This window comes from Nothobranchius furzeri, chromosome 18 (assembly GCF_043380555.1).
Source record: "Nothobranchius furzeri strain GRZ-AD chromosome 18, NfurGRZ-RIMD1, whole genome shotgun sequence".
Taxonomy (NCBI): domain Eukaryota; kingdom Metazoa; phylum Chordata; class Actinopteri; order Cyprinodontiformes; family Nothobranchiidae; genus Nothobranchius; species Nothobranchius furzeri.
In genome coordinates this window covers 25,232,126-25,252,695 of record NC_091758.1, presented here as the reverse complement: position 1 = coordinate 25,252,695, position 20,570 = coordinate 25,232,126, and the positions used below count along the sequence as shown (strand labels likewise).

The window sequence follows — 20,570 nt, the reverse complement described above, 5'->3', positions numbered from 1 at the left end:
ATAACGAATCAGTACATATACTTCCTTTTTAATCCTATTTTGTTCCATCCATTGAATAATATAGCTATCATCTCCACTGTGTACACAGTTAAATGATCTGAAGTTCTTTCCCTAACTACTACATGTTCCTTTGATCCATCTGTAAAGATTTGCACAAAAGACTCATAGCTTTTTAATCTATCTTCTGTAATTTTATCCCAATTTCTTTCTTGTGTTTTTTATTCCAGCATTCTCAAAAAGAGGAGGATGTGACCAAATCAGTGCCCACATTATAAAATCCGATTGGTCAAAATAGCTGTCAATCAAATCCCTGGGTCGGGTCGGTCCGCCTCAGCTGTACGCAATAACAACTGCGTCAAAAACAACTGAGGCAAACCGGAAATTAAATAGGCTTTGCTGTTCTCAATTAAGAACAAAATGCGTCAATTAGTATTAACAGTGTTTGTTAAAAAACGCTGCTTCTATGTCATCGGAAGTTGAATAAACAAAGACCATTATAAGTACATTTAATTTCAGTTATATGGTAATGATGTTATTGCCGTTATCTTAGGAGAATAAAGGTAAAAACCCGGCTGTTGGTGATGCATTTTATTTTGAAAATCTTTGACCGGAACCAGCTGGTGTTTCTACGCTGACTCGACTCTCTCCGCCACCGTCATCATCCGTACACACGGCGGCGACAAGCGCTCCGGAATCGGCAGGGACGAGTCTCCCCCGCCGCCGTCCTCCTTCTCTGAAGAATAAAAACAGAAGAAAGGAAACACCAGCGGACACACACGATCCCCTGGAAAACTCCGATGGATTAGTCTGATTTTCTGTGGTAAGCGTGATTTATTTCTCGTGTTTTATTCCAGCTGGTCCACCCGCCTCTGCCTTGTCCCTGATTTTTGCTCTGTGGGTTGAATCCATCGCGACACACAACAAGAGGAGATAAATAACACATTCCGAGCCGCCGCCATCCGCTCTCTCGTCCTTCCCGTGGCTGGGATTGGTCTCCTTTCCTGGGAACTTTGTGGGAAAACGAAGGATTGAAGGTTGTTGGTGATGTTTTGCGGCTCTGCGTTTCTGAAGAGGGGCTCTTGTGTTGCAGCTGCAGCAGGGATGGATGGGCTGCAGAACAGAGCTGACTACTAACAGGCCGTGCTCAGAGCGACCTGCATACAGCCTCCTATTGATCCGCCGCCCAGTTAATCACCATATTCGTTTTTTTTATTAGGAAAACTAATTGCTTTGCTGCTAAATTTCCAATTAAAGCTGCCTTAATCGGGTTATCTGTTGTGTCTGGAGGTGCAGTCATCCATCTAGCGTAGGCAAACACAGCAGATGATGTGCGTGCGTCAGTGCGTGTGCGTGTGAAGCTGAGAGCTCAATGTTTCCATGTGCAAAAAGTTAGGTAATAGTTTTGGATTAGTAACGTTCATTCAGCACTCTAAAGGCTCTCCATGAATGGTTCTACGTGATAGGTCACGTTTTTATGTCTTTTTGCATAAATAATTAGATTTTTCAGGGTTATATTGAAATATATTATTGAGTATTAATAGTCAATACATCATTAGATTACTTTGGTTAAACCTCACAAAAACAGGATTTGGGAATTTGTTGTTTTCACTTGTCAAATGATCAAAATTTAATTATCGTCTAAATAGTTGTTCAGTTTTTTTGAAAGATTTTTATTATAAGTCTGAGAAGCAACAAAAATGGTCAGGTGATGAGAAATGGCCGATTTTAAGCCTTTGGTGAGGACCTATCTGAAACTCTAATATCAGTCATTGTTGTTTTTAGGGTGGGGGTGTGTGTTCATGAACATGCCATTGTCAAGTTGCATTAAAAAGTTTAAAACTTTTAAAGGGTCTTGAATTAGCCATATCTAACTGGTAATGTACAACAGCAAAAGCAGATTATTGTGGAAAGCTTTACTTCCAGAATCAATTTAATGTTTATCAGAATTGATTAAAAAAATAAGAAAATGTCTCTAAGAATCGTCCAAAATCGGTATCTGCTTTTCAGAGCTGCATGAGGATAAAAATCGAGATCGGGATGACTCGTTTGTGGAAGTGTCTGAGTGAGTTACGTTGATTTATTTTATTTTATTTTGCTTGGATCGTTTTTGTCCCGTGCTAATTGTGCAAATCTGCTATTTCAATCAAATAATGAATTTCTTGCATAAGACTCTGTTGACATTGACGAGATTTGCTACTGAAAGTATTGGTGTTATTACCAGATCTGCTGTAGGATGTGCCAAAGCTGTGGCTTGCATTTCCTCTCAGCTAAAACTAGAGATGGACTATATTATTAAGGTTTTTGATCTGCCAGTACCAGTTTTGGCTGATTCTGATTTACCACCCTGCACCAAAAGAGCTATGATCAACAAAATATATCTTTAAAATTTCTGATTAATCTGAAAATTATGATTCTAGAAGTAAAAACGCCCACATAAAAGATCTGTTCATGAATGAATGAATTATCCATTGGTGATGTCAATGTCATTGATGCCTATTGTTGTTGGATTTTGACCACTAGTTGATTTTCAGATACCCTTTTCACTATATCGACACCAACAGAATCACCTGGTCATGATTTCTAGTAGATTTGTACCCTGGAAAACTTTTCAACCCAAGTCGAGACAAAATCCGATCTTGCTTCTATTTTTTTCCCTGTCTGGAAAGTGTTCACCTACTAAATCTTTCTGACTTTTCACAATAGACTCAACGATTTACAGCCATGACTCAACAGTCCACTCAGAGCACCGTGACACTTACAGCACAGCTAGTTTCAAACCACATACTGTATACGGCTCAGCTGTGGCTTTCATAACTGCCTCTGTGCGCGCACAGCACTTTGAAAGCTTTAACACTGCATTTCATTGTGTTCATAATCTTGGAGCCAAGTAAAATGTGGCCATTGTCTTGTTGTTGATACACTGAATGAACTCAGTTGTCTGACACAAGCAAATGTTGTAACTATTCGGAGAATGGCAGCCATAAGGAGGAGATTGTCCGTGTTGTACCAGATCCAGTAAAAGTGGAACAGTGTGTGGTTTCTCACATGCATTTAAGAAACGGCACACGACGACAACCCCTTTTCTTTTACGCACGTCTTTGTTGACCGAACAAAAAGTAGAATTTTGGACCTGAATTAGGTCAGTGCGTGTGTGACATCAGTGGGTGGGAAGTGGGAACCTTGACTTGTCCGCATCAATGATCTGAGTGTAAAGTGACCCTGCACTTTGATTCGAACAGTGCCGCTGTGTTGTCAGAGGACTGTTTGAATTGCAAAGTGCTCAAACTCATGAGGGACTTGCAAGTTAAGTGCTGTTAAATAATAAAGACATTCCAGCTGTGATGACCAGACAAGCACAGTTTTAATCAACTTTGTGTTTAAATTAGGTTTCCTTTGTACGTCACTTATATTCAAGCAGCAAGCCGAAGTTTTACCCTTTTCAGGAATCAAGTATGGTTTTTTTCAGAAATCTGGAAAAGTGATAGTTTAACCCTGAACTGTGATACAGTGTAGAGAATAAGTCATTTCTTTATTGTTAAGGCTGCTTCTCAACCGTACTTGAGTACTACTCGGCATTAACCAGTAACGTTAAACACGTTTACAGACAGATGTCAATCAAAGAGCCTCTACTCATTTGCAGAAGTAACAACCCAGATGCAGAGTTGGTCATATTTCTCATGGAGAAGTAAGCCTTTAAAAGAATAAATAAACAGCATAACATGTCAACAATACTTGTAAAACGATGAGTTTTAGCCCTGTTGGCCGAATAGAGGTGCACGTTCATGTATGTGAGTTGGGGTAGACCGATACATCAGTCGGTCGGCCGATATATCGAGCAGATTTTTACTATTAGTGTTGCACTGATATGAACTATTTGGGCCAATACCGATATTAACTCATTCATTTCCAGCAGTTTCCTGATCAGAAAAGCCCTTCGCTGCCAGCATTTTCAGTTTTTTTGAAAAGTCACAGAATGTTGCACTCTATGATGATGTCGATGCCAAAACAAAGAGTAGACTCACCTCTTACATCAGGAAGAATCCGAGCGTTTTGAGCGTTATCCTGTCTTTCATATTCCGATGTCGAATTGTGATCGGCAGAAGCTTTTCCGGTTCGCTCCTCGCTTTTTTTTTACAGCAACTGCCCAAAACAGTCTCCTAACACATGGATTTTCTGCTTCCTGGTCACGTGACATGTGACGTTTGTGGATGAAGATCGGCTTTAGAGCTGAGATGTTTGTTCTCACGGTGCGGGGGCTCGTTCCGACGCCTACACAGTAAAAAAAAAAAAAAAGGCAAATGACGACTTTAGTCGTCAATGGCAGTTAATGAGTTAATATCACTGTCGTGGCCGATAACCGATATTTATCCGATACCGATATACTGACATTAATGCTCCTAAAGTCAGCAGATTTTGTTTTGAATGAAAATGATTAAAGCTGAATTTACGTTAGAGCGTACACACACATCACACACATTTGCGCTTCTGAAGTCATTACAATCACTGTCACATGGCTAATATCGGCACAGTTTTATTTATCGGACCGATATGGCAAAAAGTGACTAATGTTGGACGATAACTATATTGATGCCGATATATTGTGCATCTCTATTTACCAAATTTATCAGCATCAGTCGGAATACTTCCTTAGTAAAGCTAATTTAAGTCAGACACATCCCTGGGCAGCCCAGTGTTTCTGCAGAATTTAATTTTCATGTATATTTACGTTCTTGAATAACATCTGAATAATTAATACTTATTAAAAAATTTTCAACTGAAATTAATTTTATACACCACTTTAGAATCTTGGTTAGTGAACTGATTTGTTTGATTAACTTTAATTAGATGTCTGATTTTAACACTGAGCAGTGCACAAAATTAAGATGTTACATTTTGTCAAATTCAGTGTTCATAAACTGATTGAGCTTCAGAAGATTTTGTCATCGTCGTCGTCATCTTCCTCCGTTTATCCGGGTCTGGGTTGCGGGGGCAGCATCCCAACTAGGGAGCTCCAGACCGTCCTCTCCCCGGCCTTGTCCACCAGCTCCTCCGGCAGGACCCCAAGGCGTTCCCGGACCAGATTGGAGATGTAACCTCTCCAACGTGTCCTGGGTCGACCCAGGGGCCTCCTGCCGGCAGGACATGCCCGAAACACCTCCCCGGGGAGGCGTTCAGGAGGCATCCTGACCAGATGCCCAAACCACCTCAACTGGCTCCTTTCGATCCGGAGGAGCAGCGGTTCTACTCCGAGTCCCTCCCGAATGTATGAGCTCCTCACCCTATCTCTAAGGCTGAGCCTGGCCACCCTACGGAGAAAACTCATTTCGGCCACTTGTATCCGCGTTCTCGTTCTTTCAGTCATTACCCAAAGCTCATGACCATAGGTGAGGATTGGGACGTAGATCGACCGGTAAATCGAGAGCTGGCCTTCTGGCTCAGCTCCCTCTTCACCATGACAGATCGGCTCAGCGTCCGCATCACTGCAGATGCTGAACCAATCCACCTGTTGATCTCCCGATCCCTCCTACCCTCACTCGTGAACAAGACCCCGAGATACTTAAACTCCTCCACTTGAGGTAGGACCTCTCCCCCGACCCGGAGTTGGCAAGCCACCCTTTTCCGGTCGAGAAGATTTTGTGCATCCGCTAAAAATATTAGTGAGCATGAAAATAAGGAAAACATCTAGATATCGTCAATGAAAACTGGCCAAAAAAATTGTTAGCTCATATCGGAATTCGCAATAAAAAAAACAATATCAGTCGACCTCTATACAAAAGTCATTGCCTCCAGGCTTAATCATGGAAGTAGGGAGAGCGGCTACAGGTGCAATACATTTTCTGCCACTAGATGGTGCCCTCTGAGAAAACAACTCAACATTTCTGCTTTAAGAGTAAAAAAAAAAAAAGGAATTAAGGGGGAAATGCCAAATATTGCATTATTTCAGCTTATTTTTATTAGTTTACATTTTCCAGTACTGCACTGGATAGTGAAAATGATTTTGGTTGTAATGATAATATTACCAGTTTACCAGACCAAACTAGATAACATTTATTCCTAAAAGTCTAAAAGCATCCAGAGTAACAAATGCCTGAGATTAAATAAAATATTTGACATCAGTTGAATATTTTAACACATGTGCTTGCTGGATTAGTGAAAACAACGCCTTATTGCGATACATTTGTTCTTTTGAAGTAGGGTTCTGTAAGTAGGTACTATTTTACCTGTTTGACATAACTTTTTGGACTAATGGAGATCAGTTCTGATTGGATTGACAAGCTAGCAGCTAGTCCGAATACGGCGAAGACCAAGGTAGATTGCTTTAATCTTGAAACAAACAAAACCTCATAAGAATATACATATGTTTTGCAGTCTTTGCATTAAGATCAGCTTCATATTATGGGGGTTTTCCCAGCCATACCAGCTGGAAGGCAAGGCATCTTCAAAAATCTGTTTTCAAATATAAAATCATGATTTATGCTTTAGTAGTAGTGAGTAAAATCCAGAGTTTTTGATTTAAATTTTGTAAATCCTGTTATTTCTTTTCTCCCTTTCTCTGTGATGCTAAACTGAACCCATGACTGTTTTTTTTTCAGGCCTATCTGATCATCTTGTGTTTAATCCATCTGCTGCGGTGCATAGCCCTGACATTTCTGCACTTTCAGTGCGCCGTATCGATCGCTGCTTTTCTATAAATGACCCATTCTCCCATTATGACTTCCAGCGCCGATGATTACCGTTCGTGCTTGCACGGCATCAAATTAAAGTGTGTCATTCTTGTGAATTAATTTCTTGTTGAGCCACGTCTCAAATGCTGTCCTTTTTCAGAACGGTAGAGTTTTAATTTTTAAAGCTTTGTGTCAAAAGTCCTCTTACATCTTCACCGCCCCCTTTTGATTCTTCGCTCTTTTGACACATTTTGCAGCAGCAATCCTGTCCCTGTTGGTCCTATTCTCTTTATCTGGTCTTTCTTCAAGGCAAGCTGTTCATTCGGGTCTGAAAATAGCCCCGTAATTGTTCTCTCGGAGGCCGAGGTGGTCATACGATACGCGAGGAAAAGAACAAGTCCCGAGGCTGCGGCGGCATCATCTGCTTTCTTTGGGGGTGAAGTTGTGTCGCAGGTCTTGCTCTGGTGTCTGCGTGCCTCTGATGAAATGCAGGGAGGGCCAAAATTGTCATACTGCGGGGGCTTGCCTTGACATTTTGATATAATGCACAGTCTTGACTCATGTCTGCAATATAATAAGGGGATGTTTGCTTCTTGGATTTCGATCTTATTATGTTGATCTGTTAAACTTTTTCCTCGATCCCAAACATGGTTGAATTTGTGTCTAAAAAATAAGTAAAGAGCTCTAAAAAAGAAAAGAAAAGGAAAAAGAAAAGAAAGTGTCGAGGAAACATATCTAGAAATGGCCTAGATTCCCTCAGCACCAGATACAGTCAGGTCCATAAATATTGGGACATCGACACAATGCTAACATTTTTGGCTCTATACACCACCACAATGGATATCAAATGAAACAAACAAGATGTGCTTTACCTGCAGACTGACAGCTTTTATTTGAGGGTATTTACATCCAAATCAGGTGAACGTTGTAGGAATTACAACATTTTGCATATGTGCCCCCCACTTGTTAAGGAACCAAAAGTAATGGGACAATTGGCTTCTCATGGCCAGGTGTGTGTTATTCCCTCATTCTCCCAATTACAATGAGCAGATAAAAGGTCCAGAGTTCATTTCAAGTGTGCTATTTGCGTTTGGAATCTGTTGCTGTCACCTGTCAAGATGAGATCCAAAGAGCTGTCACTATCAGTGAAGCAAGCCATCATTAGGCTGAAAAAACAAAAGAAATCTATCAGAGAGATAGCAAAAACATTAGGCGTGGTCAAAACAACAGTTTGGAACATTCTCAAAAAGAAGGAACGCACCGGTGAGCTCAGCAACACCAAAAGACCTGGAAGACCAGGGAAAACAACTGTGGTGAATGACCAAAGAATCCTTTCCCTGGTGAAGAAAACACCCTTCACAACAGTTGGCCAGATCAAGAACACTCTCCAGGAGGTAGGTGTATCTGTGTCAAAGTCAGCAATCAAGAGAAGACTCCACCAGTGTGAGGGTTCACCACAAGATGTAAACCATTGGTGAGCCCCAAAAACAGGAAGGCCAGATTAGAGTTTGCCAAACAACATGTAATAAAGCCTTCACAGTTCTGGAACAACATCCTATGGACAGATGAGACCAAGATCCACTTGTACCAGAGTGATGGGAAGAGAAGAGTATGGAGACAGAAAGGAACTGCTCATGATCCTAAGCATACCACCTCATCAGTGAAGCATGGTGCTGGAAGTGTCATGGCGTGGGCATGTATGGCTGCCAGTGGAACTGGTTCTCTTGTATTTATTGATGATGTGACTGCTGACAAAAGCAGCACGATGAATTCTGAAGTGTTTCGGGCAATATTATCTGCTCATGTTCAGCCAAAAGCCTCAGAACTCACTGGACGGCACTTCACAGTGCAGATGGACAATGACCCAAAGCATACTGCAAAAGCAACCAAAGAGTTTTTGAAGGGAAAGAAGTGGACTGTTTTGTAATGGCCAAGTCAATCACCTGACCTGAATCCGATTGAGCATGCATTTCACTTGCTGAAGACAAAACTGAAGGGAAAAGGCCCCAGGAACAAGCAGGAACTGAAGACTGTTGCAGTAGAGGCCTGGCAGAGCATCACCAGGGATGAAACCCAACATCTGGTGATGTCTGTGTTCCAGACTTCAGGCTGTAATTGACTGCAAAGGATTTGCAACCAAGTATTGAAATGTATAAGTTTGATTTATGGTTCTTATTCTGTCCCATTACTTTTGGTCCCTTAACAAGTGGGAGGCACATATGCAAACTCTTGTAATCCCTACACCGTTCACCTGATTTGGATTTAAATACCCTCAAATAAAAGCCGACAGTTTGTAGTTAAAGCACATCTTGTTCGTTTCATTTGATATCCATTGTGGTGGTGTATAGAGCCAAAAATGTTAGCATTGTGTCGATGTCCCAATATTTATGGACCTGACTGTATATTATGTATATGTTAAAGCTACAGAAGTCTTTGGCCTTTTTACTTGCTGAAGATTTCTTTTCTAATCCTCACAGGCACAATGGTGACATGAGATCTCATCTCATTTACTCCCATCCCTCCAGGAGGGAAGGCAGAGCTATTTCAATCACAGCCGAGACACCAGAAAACACACATCTTAACATTTTATTCAGGTCTGTTTGATTAATCCCTTCATGCATTCCCCAACAAAACAGCCACATGGAACAAAGTGTTCTACATTTAATGGGTTATGATTACAAAGTATAATTTGGATAATTGAAAATATCAAAAAAGTCTTCAAAACTGTTCATAAAGGTCATAAAGTGTTCGAAAAGTCACATTTAAAAGTTTTTTCTTTCTAATTCCTTAAAAAATCTGTAAATATTTACATTTGCTTCTCAAAACTGTTGCAAAAGATTTTTCGCTTAAGAGCATCGGCTGTGGCATAGGGAGGGATTGTGTAAACACCAGAAGATTGAAGATGTAAACATAATTGTCAAAGATTATTTGATGTGTGGAGGATTACTGAGGAAGCTGTAGGTTTATTTTTTCCTTCTTTCATTTCTGTTTTTTGATGGGAGCTCTAGACGGAGATCAGACCGTAGCGCATGCTTCTAATGGGCTTGTTTCTGCTTCTGGGTGTTTTATGTGGTTTTATTGGCAGTCGCGAATCACAATGATCTCTTTCTTCTCTGCAGTGGCTCCCCTCTCTTGTTAGTGAAGAAGAATGGAGAAAACACTGTCCTGACTGGAGAACATGAAAGCCTGAGTGGGTGCTTCCCAGTTTTTGGGCTCCAGTGATGTAACTTTGCCAACATTGTGCTTTTGTTGCTGGGAAAGGGGCAGCAAGAGTTTTAAAAGATGACAAGTCAGACTTGGAGAATGCCCAGCAGCTTAACCCTCCCTATCAGGTGACCCCTCCAGGACAGGGGATGGTTGGTTTATCCTTTTAGGGTCCACGTGGCAGGGGTGAGGCGATTCTCGCTCCTCAAAAAAAAGGAAACCCCACCTCTGGTCCAATTGATAATTTGTCACTGAACATGCATTCATTTGGTTCGCAGTGTAATAGGAGGCATGCAGGACAAGGTAGCTTGTTATGCCATCGCTTCAGCGGTGGGTAAATCATCCACAGTGCATGACAAGTCAGACTTTAAAACAATATGGGTCATAACCTAAAGGTAGACGTATTTTTTCACGATATCGCGTCTGTGTCTGCACATTTAAAGCCTTGGTAAAATCGCTTTCATCCATCACGCTGAACTGTGTAGTGGTGCAAAACACTTCCTGTCCCCATTTGAGTTTTGCGTGACTGCAGAGTCACGTGAGTAAAACCCAGCAACTTTGTAATCAGATTACTGCATAGTGGGATAGTTGGTAGCACTGTTTACTTGCAGTAAGAAGGTTACGGGTTTGAATCCCAGGTGGGGCCTTTATGTGTGGAGTTATCATCCATGCGTGTGTTTTCTCCAGCTTCCTCCCATAGACATATGTGTATGTTGTACGTTGCTCCAGATAAAAGCATCAGCTAAATGAATCAGCTATAAACACACAGTCGATGGTTGCTTCTGCAATTGTAAATTATTGCTGTATATTGAAGGGATACTATGTCACTTTTTCAAATTTTAAAATAATTTTCTTCAAGTGGCCAGAAAATCGCACTTGCAACTTCAGTGTGCATGCCCGGTCCCTGTTGGACTCAGTAAATTTGAGCTTACATACAAAAGCAAGCCAAAACTGCAAAGTCTCGCTTTAGCTTTGTGTTTAACTTTTTTTAAAAAAGTTATTTTTAGCTAACATGCTAATTCAGATCGCGGCAAAAAGAAAATATTTTATTTTAAAACCACCAGGTTTGTATTTATGTTTCAAAAATGTATGTGTAACTTCAGATTCTAAATATTAAGATTGAACTTTTTAGATTTTAATGTAAATATTTAGTTTGAACTTCATATATTTAAATATAAATCTTAATGGCTTTTATTGCTAATATTTTGGTTTATAAACGGTCAAATTAGCTAAGCTTGGATGTATAATTATAATTATAACTTTTATAACTTGTTTTGACACAACCTTTGTTCTGAATAGACATTTATTGACTAAGTAATATTTTATTAACTAATTCATATTTTATTACTCGATAATGTTTATTCAGAAAAAGATGAACTGAATATTATTGTAAAAATTATTTTCAGTGTGAAAAATAGACTTAAAACAATACAATAAAACATTTAATTGAAATTATTTCTGATTATTAGTTTTAGATTGGGCTTATTTTTTTCTACATAAAGGGCTGACATCTTAAGGTGTGTACATGCTACTGGGCCTACTTGTGTTGGTACCCCAACGTTCACACGATGCACCAAGCAGCACATCTGTTTGCACTTTCCTGCAGAGGCATGTATTAGTAAACGTAAAACAGCCCTGAGAAAAACTTCCGTCCCGTTATGTTTTTTCTTCTCCTGCAGCCATCAGGTTCCCTCACAATGCGGCTCTGACTCCAGCTTATTCCGGGATGCAAAATTATCCTCCCAAAATGACAAAACATAACATTATGCTTTTAAATCTGTTCTTTTCACTTGCATAGAACATTTTGCTTTTTATAGTCCTGACACATAAAATCTACCCTGTAATTCAGCACACCATGAAGTTATTTTGGAGAACAGAATCTTTACTTTGGACATAGAGGTGTGATGGTTTTCCGGGTCTTCTGCAGCTCTGGCATTTACCACTAATACCAGCTCTCTCTCCATCCACAGACACTGTAAACATGTATGTTTCCAATTAAGTCGGCTTGATGCTAATGCAGATGAAAGACGGCCCTGCTGTCGGCGGCCTCCTTCCAGCCGCGTTTCACCGGCATTAAGCCCGGCTACCAGGCCTCTTAAAAGGGGCTCCTTGAACCAAGATGTTCATTAGTTTAACTGGGTCTATAAAGATAGCAAGGCTCCTTTAATTGATGAAGCAGATTGCTTCACTCATTAGAGGAACTGGTTTACTGAGGCCAAAAGCTCAATCAGTACTCATGAGATGGAGGGTAGTGCCAGGGTTTGCTGTATGACTCTGAGCACATGAGCACAACTCCTTAGAAAATTAACACAAATAAAGTGTGTGCAACCTTGTAATGGTGGCAGATACGTCAAAGTTCTGTTGTGATACATAAAGTGTTTGTTGACTTGTAGAAAAAGGTCAGCCAAGCGCTTGATGTTCTTTTGTGTAAGTGTTATGTTTAATTTTTAGCCCAATTGAAAGATTCTCCAGATGTCTCTCTGTAAATCTCAAAGGAAACTCTGAAAAAGTGGAATGTTAAATCCTAATTTCCCCAGTGGAGACCGCAGCTATTATTCTACCTCCACACTAATTGGGTGTCTCTCCCCGTCTCACAGACGATAGAGAATGGGCTGTGTCCAATGTAAGGATAAGGAAGCAGCGAAACTCACTGATGACCGGGAGACCAGCCTGTCGCACAACTCGGGCTACCGCTATGGGTCGGACCCCACGCCGCAGCACTACCCCAGCTTCGGCGTCACCACCATCCCCAACTACAACAACTTCCACGGCGCGGCCACGCAGGGAGTGACCGTCTTCGGAGGGGTCCACTCGTCCACGCAGTCTGGGACGCTTCGGTCCAGAGGAGGAACAGGTGAGATTAAAATAATTATTTTAATAGCTGCAAGGTAGATTGATTTTGCACTGATATTGTCTTCATGCAACAAATGGATCCTGCTGCAGAGGACACGAGTCCACAGCCTGCACATTAATGGGAAGCAGAGTGACCTAAATTATAGCCGATGCTCTGTGAGCCACATCTGACAAGCAGAAAGGAGCAGACATTTTGCTGAAGGGTGCTAAGCCGCCTCCAGTGTGCAGGATTTGACTTTACAGGCTTATAAGATTTTAAAGATGCACATGATGTGAGAAACAGAAATTAGCAGCACCTCCTGCTTCATGTTTTTTAGGATCCTTCGTTTTTTCTGAAGGTGCATCCCAGTGAGTCACATCTGTTGAGTCAGCACGGTCAGCGTGCATTATTAAGAGATTACCCCAGGAGGGCAGCTTCAAGCTGCATTTATGTCTAAGAGCATCAGACGAGGAGCTGGGCTTAAAGAAGGGAAAGAAGTCAACTAGGTCAGAAGTCAAGCTGAGATGGAGCAATTTTGCTCCACACAAGAGTGGCACTGTAGCTTTTGTAGGATTTAGATCCAATCAGAAAATGAAATCGTTTTACAGTTTTAGGCTTATTAAAAGATACAGGAACTCCAGAGAAATCTCCATTAGAAATCTAAATTTGAAAAGGTTCCTCATCTAGAACCTGGCATCAAAAACTCACTCGCTTAAAACAAATCCAAAGCTTTGCATAGTAAACGTCCAATAATTCATTTTCTCTCATCTGGTCTTTATCTATCTGTCATTTTTTTAGTTTTAGTCTGCACCAGCCATTTTTTATAGATTTTCCTGATTTTTCTTGACTTTCCAGTCATTCTGTGTGGTTTTTGGAGGAAACGAGCTTCCTGTTGTGACTGGAAATCTAAAATATAAGAAATGCAGATCATTAAAACAAGACGAGGAGCTGCCTGGAGCTTGTGGATTCCAGCAGTTTCAGAGAATATCAACATAAAACACAAAACATCAAATGCCCTTTAACAGTGGCTCAAATCTTGAGAGGGTTTTCATGTTTGCAGTCTCTTGAATTCCTACTAAATTATTTTCTGTTTCTCATTGAAGACATCCCATAATGACTCTGAGTGAGAAGCAGATGTTCTCCAGTTGTCGCTGAATCACTGTGCAAAAAACAAAAAACAAGGAAAAATGCATTAAACTCTGTGTGTGGGATCCTATTTGACATAAACACGTCTAAAGTGAAGATGAGATGAAGCTGGATGTTTTTGATGCGGCTCATGTTTTTGGATCGCCCGTCTGTGTTCCTGCAGGGGTGACTCTGTTCGTGGCTCTGTACGACTATGAAGCCAGGACTGAGGATGACCTCAGCTTCAGAAAGGGGGAGCGGTTCCAGATCCTCAACAGCACGTAAGTGTGCAAGCATCCGTGTGACGGCATTAGGAGGGTGGTGGTCGAGTTCTCCTCCTGCATTTTTATTTTTTTATTTTTCATCATCATCTGAAAGTTGAAACCGGGATAAGATGTTGTAACAGAAAGACCAGCTGGTTTTTTGTGTTGAAGACTTTGGGAGTTGACTCGTGTTTTTATTTTCTTTTAACTGACACAGAAATGCACAGTTCAGTCTGGACAAGGATGTTAAAGGGAGTTTTTGACCAATGTAAAAGTTACTCAAAAGCCTTTTTGTGGAGAAACTGTGCTTGTATCTGACAGGATTGATGAGCTAACGGCTAGTCCAAGTGTAACAAGACCAAAGTGTTTCAGTGTCATCTTAAAGAGCAAGTCACCCACAAATCAACTTTTGTTTGCTGATAAGCTATGCAAATAAATGTCTAATCATGCTGTAGACATGTGTACCCAATAACTTGGCATTTAAGTGCATCTTAGTTAAAATTTAAATATTTTGCCTAAAACTGTCAGGTAAAAACTCTGCACTGCATTTGAATTTAAACATGCCATCGCTATTAGCTAAGAGGTAAACTATGATTAGTTTGATTAGATGGTACATTATGATGTCAAAATGTCATTGTGAGCCATTGTGTGTGTGTGTGCGTGCGTGCGTGTGTGTGTGTGTGTGCCAGACAACATTAGTCGTCGCATTCTTCTCAAACAGGAAGTGGGAGTGGAGTATAACTCTGGTAGGGGTGGCATGCTCTTTAAAGTAACACTGAACAGTTTCCTGCTTCTCCTCCCTACTGGTTGAATGTGGAATTACAACAGTCATAAATGACCTTGAAACAGCCTGCTGTAGCTAGCGCTAACAATGAGCTAACACTAGCATGAGCCAGCTACTACAACAAAAATAAACCACAAAGTTAAAAGATCCACACTGTTGGCCAAACATTTTTATTACTTACAAGTCCCGTAGCAACAAAGCCAGGTCACCATCAGCTTGCGACCTTGTAGCCTCCTTTAGCTTCCTCAAACTAGTGTGGGCCGCGTTGATATTCACTCTGGTTTTAGCTCTTTGCTTTGCGTTCTAAGACATTACTCTCTTACTTTTACTTTTAAGCTCTGCCACGATGCCAATAGAAGAAGCAAACTTCTTATTTTTCTTCCTCTTGTGCTTTTCATTGACGATCGGCAAACTGAAAATGCTAACCGCTAGCATTACAGCTAAAAGTTGTAAAGCAGGTGAAGAGCAACCCCTAGGACACCTACCTGCTCCACAAAACAATCAAGTGTAGTTTTTGGTCAGCAGATGGCTGTTTCGTTAAAAGGGCTCCAATTTACAAAATATAACCGTTCTTGTGAAAATAAACCTTCATATCAGAGTTTAATGAGGTTTTAACAGGGGTTCGCATTTTTTTCAATGAGGTGCTCAAGTGAGTACCCCGCCTCCACTCCTTTACTGAACACAAGTTATGGACAGCGAGGTTGGAAGTGCACCGTTACTCTGGAACCAGTTGCCACCCTCAGTTAGGCTGTCCCCTTCTCTGCCAGTCTTTAAGAATCACCTAAAAACACACCTCCTCCGCTTGGCGTTTCCAGAACATGTTTGATTATGGCCCTCTATTATGTTGAATCCATCCCACAGTTTTCATTGGTACACTCAATCCATCCACTCAATCCAATTGTGTTTCACACATTTGTATTTTACCGGAATGTTTCATCTATCTTGTTATTTCCATTTTGTATTTTGTAATTTGTATTTTGTAATTTGAATTTCTTTTATTGTTGATTTATTCAGTATAATTACTTACAACTGTACCATGTTCAGCGCTTTGGGCTTCCTGACAGGGTTGCGGAAGGCGCTTTATAAATAAAGCTTTGATTGATTGATTGATTGATTGAAGTGATTGGCAGTAGTGAGGGAAGTTTAGTGAAACACAAGGTTTTAGCAGTCTTGGTGGTGGTAGTTTCTCTGTAGTTAGGAGCTTGTGATGAGCATGCGCGTTCTTCTGCCTGGGCATATGCTGGATCAGTTGGGGAAACATAGAAATAGCATTGCTTATACTGACGTAACACTGGTGTGAAAACAGTGTTAATTTCGCTGACTACATTTTTTTTGTGCCGAGTGAATTTTCACGTATTAAAACGAAATTAAATTGGATGACTAAGTTGTGACTAAAATGAAAAATAATTTCAGTCAAAAGACTAAAACTAAATCAAAATATCTTGTCACAATTAACACTGTGCAAAAAAGCACGGTGGAAAAGGTCCATGCATTATTTTTGGTGGGCATGTGCACAACCTGGTTATTTACTAGCATAAGCATGTAGCACTTGCACTGTTCTGCAGAGTGAAACCTGCAATGGCAAACCCACAGCAGTGAAGAAGTTTATAAAGTAACATTTACAAGAAGCGTTGAGACATTTTTGAGGATTACTCTTTCATCTTGACTGTACTCGGACTAGCCGTTAGCTCATCAATCCTGCATACTTTGTCTTTCCAAACACAGCAAAAATTTACATAATCTGCAAATTAAAAAGGGAAAAATGCCTTTCTTTACATCTTTGGCTCCTCTAGATTTATAATTGTAGTCGCTTCCACCCCCCACTTTTAAATCACCTCTGCTTCTGCTCGTTTCAGCGAGGGGGACTGGTGGGAGGCTCGCTCCCTTACTACAGGTGGAACTGGATACATTCCCAGTAATTACGTTGCTCCAGTGGACTCGATCCAAGCCGAAGAGTGAGTAAAACTTTTTCAGGGGAGCGTGCACGCTCGCCCACAGTCGCTCCACCACCACACAACATCATGAATATTTAAGAATGTATCTCTCTCTTATTTTTTTTTTAAGAGTGGGTCACGTCAACAATATTGAACTCATTTGTTTTCTCTCCTGCAGCTGGTATTTTGGTAAATTGGGTCGAAAGGATGCAGAGAGGCAGCTGCTTTCTGGTGGCAACGCTAGAGGCACCTTCCTCATTCGTGAGAGTGAAACAACCAAAGGTGCAGACCTGATGAATGCTTTTCCCTTCTAACTCAACAGATCTGTTTGCAAATAGAAATAGAAATTATGTAGCCCCCATGTTTTTCTTTTGTTTGGTGTTGACGTGTTTCATCTCTGCTGCAGGGGCCTATTCTCTTTCCATCCAGGACTGGGATGACGTCAAAGGAGACCACGTTAAGCACTATAAGATCCGTAAACTAGACAATGGAGGCTACTACATCACCACCAGAGCCCAGTTTGAGACTCTCCAACAGCTAGTTCAGCACTACTCTAGTGAGAATGCTGCATTTATGTGTCAGAAAGCAGATTTTGGTGGTTCCTCCCCTCCTTCCTCACAAATAAATAAATGTTTCCACATATCTCTCCAGCCAGGGCTGCAGGGCTGTGCTGCAGACTAATCGTGCCGTGCCACAAAGGCATGCCTCGTCTGACCGATCTGTCCGTCAAGACCAAAGACGTGTGGGAGATCCCGAGGGAATCGCTGCAGCTCATTAAACGCCTCGGCAATGGCCAGTTTGGAGAAGTCTGGATGGGTGTGTGTGTGTGTGTGCGGGTGTGTTTGTGTCTGGACAGCTGCGGGCGAAGTCGTGCAACAGCTGTATGAGTTCAGAGAAGAGGGTTTCGCCATTTTGTTTTTCATTGTCTTTGTCAGGCACATGGAACGGTACTACCAAGGTGGCGGTGAAGACGCTGAAACCAGGCACTATGTCACCCGAGTCCTTCCTGGAGGAAGCTCAGATCATGAAGAAGCTCCGACACGATAAGCTGGTGCAGCTGTATGCGGTGGTGTCTGAGGAACCCATCTACATCGTCACTGAGTACATGAGCAAAGGTAGGAGCCGCTAATAGATCTGGCACTGTTCAGAATAGGAAACATCCACTATTACAGGTGATTTGGATGAAATAAATCATAATAATAATACTACAAACAGATGTCAGTGCCTAATGAAACAACCACATCTCAAGCAGGTTTCACAGATTTGCTTTAACAAAATCCTTTTTTGGTTTCTTTTCAGGAAGTTTGCTTGATTTCCTTAAAGACGGGGAAGGACGAGGCCTCAAACTGCCAAATCTAGTGGACATGGCAGCTCAGGTGTGTCATAATTATCATTGTTTTTGTTTATTTGTGAGGTAGTTTTGATCATGTGGCAAACATGGCTTCGGTATGAGTTGCTAAAATTTCTTAGCACAGATCTGATGACCTTTGAATCTGTTAAATGTTAAATGGGAGAAACAACTCCATCTCCAGGTGGCCGCAGGAATGGCGTACATCGAGAGGATGAACTACATCCACAGAGACTTGCGTTCTGCCAACATCCTGGTAGGAGACGGCCTCGTGTGTAAGATCGCTGACTTCGGTCTGGCTAGGCTCATCGAGGACAACGAGTACACGGCGAGACAAGGTACTGGTGTATTTTTGTTTTAATCAGACGAGCTTTCCTTTTGTTTACATGGAGGGGGCAGGACTTAAAGAGATACTTAGCAAATTGTTCATATTTTTAAATCATTTTCTTGAGCAGTATGTGCTAAAACGATCCTTTACAGGGTTAATGAAATGTCACTCAGACCCATGGACGTAATTTGGGGGGGGGCACAGGGGTAACATGCCCCCCCCCCCACTTTTTCCAAACTCATGTTTTGACCCCTGCGCTTTTTACCATCCAAAAACAATATTACACTGTATATTAAATTGACACTGGTTAAGCTCTGGGACCAAGCGGAAAACAACCGTTTGTGTGGAAGCCTGTTTCCCATTAGGACATACTGTAAAGATACCCCCCCCCCCCCTCCCGTGTCCCCCCCACTTCTAAAGTGAGAATTACGTCCATGCTCAGACCCCTGTTGCCCCCTTTGGCCAGAATACCACACTTGCAACTTCAGAGTGGTGAGCCACCCCCTGTTGGTTGTAAATTGTGAGCACAGCTGATTTGTTTCACTTAGTGATAAACGCTCCTATAGAAACTAATGAAGGCTGGGGAGATATTTCAGCAGTTAGATTAAGGTGGTAATAAGATGAACACACCGCGAAGAGATAAGTTTCACTTTTGTTGTTACTAACAGGACATTAGTGGGTGATAAAAGCAAGCCAAAATTGCAAAGTCTCTCTTTAGCATGAGCTGCACAAAAGGAACTTCCATGCTCCAGTATTCACAAACTGTGCCGGTTCCAAGAGCGAACTGAGAGGAATGAAACTGTTCCGTAACTTTCCTGCCTAGAAAACCACAGGAAGGGGGAAAATCTGAACAGTGGAGAGTGACCTACTTACTCTTTGAGTATTTCTGCGGGAACTTCAGCTGCAAACACATTTGCTACAGTTTTAACAAAAAGGGTTCATCTGTTTTGTTTCAGGTGCAAAGTTCCCCATAAAGTGGACTGCTCCCGAGGCGGCGCTCTACGGGAAGTTCACCATCAAGTCCGACGTGTGGTCGTTTGGCATCCTGCTGACAGAACTGGTGACCAAGGGCAGAGTTCCCTATCCAGGTGGGACCTCTCGGCTTTAGTCATTTGAAAAGCTGACTTTACTTGATTAAATTGAGTGATGCTCATGCGTTCATCTCCTCCAGGCATGAACAACCGTGAGGTGCTGGAGCAGGTGGAGCGAGGCTACCGGATGCCGTGTCCACAGGACTGCCCCTCATCTCTGCACGAGCTGATGGTTCAGTGCTGGAAGAAGGACCCGGAGGAGAGGCCCACCTTTGAGTACCTGCAAGCCTTTTTGGAGGACTACTTCACAGCCACCGAGCCTCAGTACCAACCAGGAGATAACCTCTGAACACGTCCCTCATCACCCTATGTCATTACACGGGTACTCCACCAGAGAGAGCCAGACACCACCTTTTCCCTCATCTTAGAAAAGCTTTTTGACAGATTTTTTTGACTTCCAAACTTTACACAAACAAGGATGAAGGACGAGCGGCAGCAAAGCCACCATTGGATCAAAGGATGTTTTGGAGCTGGGCGGAGAATTAATGAAACGAACAACCCGAGTTACGATGTGTGATTTGTACAGAGTGTAAATATAAATTGCTTGTTTACTTGGCTTTTTTTTGTTTGTTTGTTTGTTTAATTTTATATTACTTTTGATAATTTGGGAACACGTGGCTTTTGTTTCTTTTTTAATTCTAAGATGTTTGGGATTCACGGCTGGCTGCAGATAGAAAATACAACACGGTTGGTAATAGATGTCGTAGACTGAACTTCGGGGCGTTCTCTGACCTTTTTTACTCGACTAATATAAGAATATTTCTCTCCTCAAGGATTCTAGATGTACAATAAAACCTGTTTTTGCCTTTTCTTGTTTAGTAATATTCTTCTAATGCAAAGGAATGCCTTCATGCTTTATACACACTAACTCAGTGCATCATGGAGACACGTCCATCCCAGCTCAAACCCCACAGCATCGGCGCTGGTATTAAGTGCATTCATTGCATTTCGGCTTAAGCCAACAATTTTTAGAGCGGCTTCAAGTAACTTTTAGT

General features: G+C 41.6%; 1 protein-coding gene across 1 annotated transcript; it reads left to right on the top strand.

Annotated features, from left to right (window-relative positions):
* The first annotated feature begins 672 nt into the window (after positions 1-672).
* Positions 673-20,083, top strand: fyna (FYN proto-oncogene, Src family tyrosine kinase a). The gene is made up of 12 exons (XM_015969766.3): positions 673-820; positions 12,467-12,723; positions 14,012-14,108; positions 16,731-16,829; positions 16,987-17,090; positions 17,215-17,364; positions 17,460-17,624; positions 17,744-17,923; positions 18,108-18,184; positions 18,341-18,494; positions 19,441-19,572; positions 19,656-20,083. The coding sequence occupies exons 2-12, from the start codon at positions 12,477-12,479 to the stop codon at positions 19,862-19,864; spliced, it is 1,614 nt and encodes a 537-aa protein (XP_015825252.1). The 5' UTR covers positions 673-820; positions 12,467-12,476; the 3' UTR covers positions 19,865-20,083.
* The last annotated feature ends 487 nt before the right edge of the window (positions 20,084-20,570 follow it).